Source organism: Octodon degus, unplaced genomic scaffold (genome assembly GCF_000260255.1).
Source record: "Octodon degus isolate 3935 unplaced genomic scaffold, OctDeg1.0 scaffold00009, whole genome shotgun sequence".
In the NCBI taxonomy this organism is placed as follows: Eukaryota; Metazoa; Chordata; class Mammalia; order Rodentia; family Octodontidae; genus Octodon; species Octodon degus.
In genome coordinates, this window is record NW_004524585.1 from 26,502,220 (window position 1) to 26,509,785 (window position 7,566).

A 7,566-nucleotide genomic window follows, 5' to 3' on the forward strand; every position below is an offset into this window, starting at 1 on the left:
TAAGAAGTAAAGCCATGCTGTTATGTTGAGCTGTAGGGGACTCAGGTCAACAATTTATGACATTGCCAGTCAAGCGGAAGACTCAATACTATTATGGGCTATGGGACTCTTTTAGAATATTTAGTTAACACACCTGTAATACTCAAATAATGGAACTTAACAAAAAAAGGGGATACAGATGAATGTCCATTTTGTATCTGTATTCAAAATGGTTAGGATAGATATATAGTTACATTTTCTTAATGAATAGAGGGATTTGTTCTAATAGTGTTTGTAAATAGGATATCATGTCCGCATCTTGTACAGCAATTAACCACTATGTATGCAATGTGTTAATTATTGAAACTGTCCTACCAGTTTGGTTTGAAACTGTCTCATTGCTATTTGCTTCTCAATAAAAAAAAGAGTTCAGTTAATAGTCTTGCATCGATGTTTTGGTCATTATACTATGATAATATAGAACATTAACATTAGAAAAAGCCAGGGAATGTTATAGGACAGCTTTTATTACCACTTTTCCAACCTTCCTGCTAATTCTAAAATTATTTCAGGGTCGGGAATGTAGCTCAGTGGCATAAGCACCTGCCTGGCAAGTGCAAGGTCCCAAGTTTAATCCCTGATACCACAAAAAATAAATAAGTTAAATAATTTCAATCAGTAGCTTAAAAAGATATCTGTGGAATAAATAACAGTTTATATATTTATACATTTCATTAACTTATATGCAAACTTTAATATCAGAACTTTTTAAAGAGCTTCTCTCCCCAGTTTATGTGTGTTTAGAGTATTTAAGGCCACTTAAAATGTGTGTGTTTATTTTAGCAAAACAGTGACCAGAACAGCAATTTGAATGCCCACGTGATTAGAAATCCAGGTAAGTAAGGCTTACTAATTGTTTTGGAAGATAAATCTAAAACTTTTCTCTTTTTTTGGGTTTTGTTTTAGGTAAAATTATGAAAAGGTTAAATTCTTATTTAAAACTGATTTTATACTAAAATGATACTTTAATTTTCATTTATATATTATTGTATAAAATTATTTTCTTTAATGTTTTAGTTTATTACTATCTTTTACATTAACTTTTTGTCAATTTGTAGAAATACAGGGTAAGTGTTAAAATGAATATTTATAGTTAATCTTTTAGAATAATGTATTCCTTCTGCTGTATGACAGCAGGCACAAAATACAGTCCAAGAATGGTTTGATCCTCTTTTTTTTTTTTCCCTGCGGTATGGAGGTTGAACTCAGGACCCTGCACTTGCCAGGCAAACACTTATTCTACTGAGCTATCTCCCTCGGCCTGATCCTCATATTTTCTTTTTCTTTCTTTTTTTTCTTTTTTACAGTACATTTCTTTTTTTTTGATCCTCATATTTTCTAATTGTGATTTTTCATACTTAATGAACAAGTGGCCTGTTCTTAAATCTTAGGGCTACCTTTTAAAAACATTTCCAAATACTTTATTACCCGTATTTGAGAAATGGTTTTGCTTTGGCAGCAGTTACAACAGCTGTTACCTAACAGTAAAAAACCTTTACCACATTTTTGTTTAATCATTAACAAAGGTTGTGGATTTTCCTTTCAACAGATGTGGAAAGATTAAAAGAGAATTCAAATCATGATGATAGCAGCAGGGACAGTTACTCTTCTGACAGACATTTGTCTCAGTACCATGACCATCATAAAGACCGCCATCAGGGAGATTCTTACAAAAAGAGTGATTCCAGAAAAAGACCTTATTCTTCATTTAGTAATGGTAAAGATCATCGAGAGTGGGATCACTACAAGCAAGACAGCAGGTAAACTGAGTTACTTTGAAATTTGGTTTATAGCTTTCTCCTCTTAATTATTGTATTGACTTGCAGTCAGAACAAGTCTTACTAATTTATAAACAAAAGAATTGATTTGTAGTATTTTCCATAACTAATAGTAACTGAATGTCTCTATAAAATGAGGTGTTTTGTTTTGTTTGGTTTGTTTCTTGAGACAGGGTCTTGGTATAGAGTTCAGGCTGGCGTTAAACCAACAGTGATCCTCCTGCCTGAGTCTCCCAAGTTCTGGGATTCCAGGCATGTGTCCCTATACCTGGCTGTATAAAATGAGGGTTGTTTTGTTTTGTTTTGTTTTGTTTTGTTTTGTTTGCTTGATTTTTGAATCTTTGGTCTCACTATGCCATTCAGGCTGACCTTGAAGATTTTTCTGATTTTTAAAATCATTACTATTGTTACTTTTGGGTGTTTTGTTTGGTTTTGTTTTGTGACAGGGTATCATTGTAGTTTAAGCTGGCCATGAACCCCACATGTAATTGAAGCTGGTGTCGTAATTTGTGGAGATTCTCCTGCCTCAGCCTATCAAGTGCTAGCATTGTGTTGCTTAGTTGTAAAGTTTGTCTCCCATGCTTGAGGCCCTACGTTCTACGCCCAGCATTTCAGAGAGAGAAATGAAAAGATACTGGGTCTATTTCTATTGTCCTCACAATATTAATTTCCTCTGTGAGAGGTTCTGTCACACTCTAAAATATCAATGGTAGCGTGGTATAATATTAGAAAGGGACATATAAAAAATTATTTATTAGTGGTATACTTTTATAACTTCATAGGCTGATTAAAGATCATTCTTTGTAATAAAAAGCCCTCATTTGATGAATGTGTTTTATTTGAAAAGGCAAACATTTTAGAGATTACTTCTCATTAAACTTGGCACATTTTTTAGTAGACACATTTATATATTAAGCACATTTTTCCTTAATGATTTTCATGTTAAAACTTACTATAAAATTAGTCATATTTAAGAAAGCTTTTTAAAGTGCCTGCTTAGGCAGAGTGCAGCAGCTAGGGTTCAGTCCCCAGCTGGGTGATTGAGACTGGGCATAATAGCATGCATCTGTAATCCCAGAGCTTGGGAGGCTGAAAACAGGAGAATCATTACAAGTCAGATCTACATAGTGAGAGCCTGTAGACTTTGTCCTAAATACAGTTAAAAAAAGAAAAAAAAAAGTTTTAATAGGCATTATCAGTCAATGAAAATCCTTACATATGAGTTGTATTATAAACTTTATTTTTGAATTTAAAATTTTTCCTGGCTAGAAATCCTTATATATGAAAGACATTGCTTTTTCTGAGTTCCTGGATGGTTGTGGTTATCCATTTCTGACTTTCAGACAGATAAGATGCATGAATGCAAATGAAAAAAGAATAAAGAACAGCATTTTTTGTAAGACTGCAATTAGATGCTGTGTGAAGTAGTCTGAGTGATTTGTTTAGTTTTATGAATCAAATGATTTTTCCAAAGAGATACTCCAGTTATTTAAAACTGATTTATGGAATTTGATAAAATATAATTTGTATAAAATGAAAAGTGAACTATGGACTTGTATACAATAAAAAGTATGTTTAAACATGTTTTATTTTTTGGCAAGATTTTTTTTTGAAACATAATTTGCTTTATTAGGTTGAATAAAACAAAATTTGTCTTTTATTAGATATTACAGTGACCGAGAGAAACACAGAAAACTGGATGATCATAGAAGTAGAGATCACAGGTCAAATTTGGAAGGAAGTTTAAAAGATAGATGTCATTCTGATCATCGATCTCATTCAGACCATCGGGTACATTCAGATCACCGGTCAAGCTCTGAATATACACACCATAAATCTTCCAGGGATTATAGATATCACTCGGAGTGGCAAATGGACCACAGAGCTTCCAGTAGTGGCCCTAGGTCACCACTAGATCAGAGGTCTCCTTATGGCTCCAGATCTCCATTTGAACATTCAGTTGAACACAAAAGTACACCTGAGCATACCTGGAGTAATCGGAAAACATAACAAAAACTAATGCTTTGTCTTTCTGGACTTATCTTTTAGCCATATATCATAAACCAACACAGTAATTGCCTTACATGACTTGAAAGATATAAACAGATCTTCTATCAGTAGCAGTATTGTTACTTCTTTCCAGGATGCAAGATCTATTATCCCAACAGAAGAGAAACTATTTTTATATTTAAGGATTATGCTGCACTGTACTACAAATATTGTAGTACTTTTTTTTTTTTTTTTTTCTTTTTTAAAGAAATGGAAAATGTTTACTATAACAGGGACCTCAACACTGCCCTCCCATATAGGCTGGATAAAACTTTTTTAAGTCAGTTATTTTAGACTGACCTCCATTTAAATTATGTTTGTATATGAACTTTACTCTGACCTGTGATCATGTTTCAGGAAGGAATGAAAGAGAGTTCTTTTCTTAATAAAGAAAAAAGGCTCAAGGACTTTGTTCACTTTCCAAAGCTACTTGTTTACATTGTACACTGCGACCACCTTGCCGCTTTTCATCACAAGCTTGAATATTTAAATTCTGTACTTATATCTGTAATATAGCCAGGAATTTCCTGTTTGTGATTTATTATGCCTTTTTATATAAAAAATGGCTGTAAATTATTGTAAATGTATTAAATGAGCTTTCCTTACTTTCTCCCTCAGGCTTTTTTTGACTGTTCCTTTCTCTACCAACTCAGGCCTTCTTATAAAAAAAAAAAAAATCAGTCTAATAACATTTTTTAATCTGTCTTGATGGAATTGTTGTTTAGAATGTAAAAATGGGGAAAGGGGCCACTTATTTCCATTAGTCCTTTTTATATTGAATACTTTATTAGCTACATGTTATTCCTCTCCCCTTTTTTAGTCAATATTATGTTTGTAGTAAAAGAAAAAATGGTGAGATAATACAGAAAGTCTAAACTGTGTTCTGGAAACATTTTTTCAGATGCATTTGGTTTAAAAGGGTAGGTATATGACACTCAGAATCCAAACGGCCAAAAGTTACTGTAAATCCATTTGTTTTCCCTTTTCATGTGGGCAATAATGTCAAATGTGCTATGCAGCCAGGTTAACATTTTAGACAAACTTGATTGACTTTTAATATAAACTGTTACAATGCACACTGATTGTATATAAAAACCTTATATATGACAAATTAAATTTAAGAAAAAGGATTTATGGGCTCTTGTAGTTTTCTGCTGCATTCTTATTCCTTCAAGCACTTAATTTTGTTTCTGGTTTTTTGGTTTTTTTTTAACATTGAACAGTAAAAAGATAATTTGGTAAATGATTAAATATTGGCAGTGTAGTACTACAATTAAAATCTATTTTGAAAACTAATCTTCCTAGGAAGTAAAAGGTCTTCAAATCTTTGTACCCTTTGGCTTCCTGAAGCTATTTTAGTGTGCCTTGCTTTCATAGGTTTATTTTTATTATATTCATTGAGAATATTTGAAGCATGTGACATGCATTTTTAGTATGCTTGTTATGAAACAAATTTTAATTGTATTCTGACAATTATGGATATATTCCTGTGCTTCTATACATAACTCCACTAATGAGCTGTGGAAGCAGTGTATTAAAATTCACCCATAAATTTATTTATTATTTTCCTTTTATTCGTTTATGTCTAAATTTTACACTTTGTACAAAAGTTTCCTAGGTTTTTATTTTTTTCTTACATTTATTTATATGTTTTTTTATACTCTGAAGAATAATGATGTTTCTTTCCTGGTATATAAGATCACATGTAAAGGAATAACCCTATTTTTTTTTTTTTTTTTTTTGGCGGACCTGGGGATTGAACTCAGGCCCTTCTACTTGACAGGGAAATGCTTATTCCACTGAGCCATCTCCCCGGCCCTACTGAACCAGCTCCCTGGCCCTTACCCTATTTAAAAAATCTAATTTATACCTAAATATAAAATTAAAACAACTCAATGTTGGCACACATTTTTAAGTCAGTTAGCTTTTCTTACGTTTAGTATAAATTATTATATTCCACAATAACTTTCAAGTAAAAAGAAAAATGCTTAATGAAGTTAGTATATTGTCGCAGTGGAATCGGTTGACATTTTTAATTCACTTTATAGCTAAAATGTTTGTATTATATCCTGTGAAAATTTCAAAGAACATGTTTGGGGATGAGGGAGTGTTCTCTAACAAAGCTACACTTAGTTGGATATTTAAGTCAGCCAGCTGAGTTAAATAAGGAATCTGGAACTGACATTAATTTACAAGAAATGTTAACTATAAGAAATCAGTAGTTAAGTTGGAAAGGATCAAAGCCATATGTTTATGAAGACTCAGTAGGAGCATTAGTACATCGAAAAAACAGAAAACATTCTCTATAAAATGTTTATTTTTGGTCTTTTACATGCTCATTCTGCTTTGCTATTTTTATCCATTTATGTTTAATTTTTTAAGGATATTATGCATAGCACTGTACAGTTAAACCTCCACCTTAATAATATACAATAAATGATTCTTATTAAAACCAATGGCCTGTCTGCTTATAAAGAAATACCAGGATACATTAGAAATTAATTTTCAGACTGTTTGAAGATGTTAAAAACTGATATTTTACTTTTTTATAAGAATTTTTAAAAATTATTAAATTTACTGTATGATTATATGTATGTACAATGGTCATATTCACAGAATTTGTACCTATATATGATGTTTCCTGTTTCCTCTTTATTTTTTCTTTCTAGTATCATCCCATTTCTTCAACTACTCTTCCTGTCATTTACAAAGCTTTGTTTTCATTTTGTCCTTTTATCATTTTCCCCTTGCTTTCCCTCTCACCCTCCCTAGTTCTCATTTCTTTTTTCTTTCTCTCATTTCTTTTGAATCACTTCCTATTTTATTACTCTCTATACTTTGGTCCTTAATTACTCTTTCAGTTTCCTCACACCAAAGAAACCACAGTATTTATGTATGTGTGTGATAAATTTCACTGAAGAGTATGATCTCAAGGTGCATCCATTTACCTAGGAATGTCTCTAAGATCCTTTATAGCTTGAGTAGTACTTCATTATATATATAAAAAAAAAAATTAAATCTGTTCAGTTGATGGACATTTAGGTTGTTTCCAAGATTTAGCCATTACAAATTATGCTGCTTTAAACATGTGTGCACATATATCACTGTGGTATAATTTTTTAATTCTTCTAAGAAGATATCCAGCAGGGTCACTGCTGGATCAAGTGGGACCTCTAATCCTAGTTTTTGGAAGAATCTCTACATTGATTTCCATAGTGTTTAGGCCAGTCTGTGTTCCCACCAATGATGAAGAAGGGTTTCTTTTTCCCCACAGGCCCACCAGCATTTGTTAATGATTTTTCAATAATTGCCATTCTGTCTGAAGTGAGGTAGAATCTCAAGTGTTGTTTTAATTTTGCTTCTCTTGAATAACCAGTGATGTTGAACATATTTTCATGTATTTATTTGTTGTTCATATTTGTTCCTCTGAGAAGTGTGTATTCATCATGAATGTTCATTTTTTAATTGGGTCTTTAAATTTGGGGTGGGAGTTCTAATTTTTTTTTCAGGTCTTTATATGTGCTACATATTGGTCCTTTGAGGAACCACTGGCTAAAATTTTTTACCATTCTCTGTTGTCTTTTCACTCTGTAGATAATCTCTTTCGGTGTGCACAAGCTTTTGAATAGGATGAGACCCCAGTTGTTGATGATGTGTAATGTTTCCTGTGTTACTGGGGTTTTGTTCCTGAAACCTTTGC

General features: G+C 32.2%; 1 protein-coding gene across 1 annotated transcript in view; it reads left to right on the forward strand.

Moving 5' to 3' along the window:
* Chd1 (chromodomain helicase DNA binding protein 1) overlaps positions 1-5,596 on the forward strand; it is an 81,843-nt gene extending 76,247 nt beyond the window's left edge. Inside the window, exons 34-36 of the mRNA XM_004625420.3 lie at positions 823-874; positions 1,589-1,799; positions 3,482-5,596. Coding sequence (XP_004625477.1) covers positions 823-874; positions 1,589-1,799; positions 3,482-3,827 — 609 coding nt within the window. The 3' untranslated portion in view covers positions 3,828-5,596. The remainder of the gene's footprint in view (positions 1-822; positions 875-1,588; positions 1,800-3,481) is intronic.
* The last annotated feature ends 1,970 nt before the right edge of the window (positions 5,597-7,566 follow it).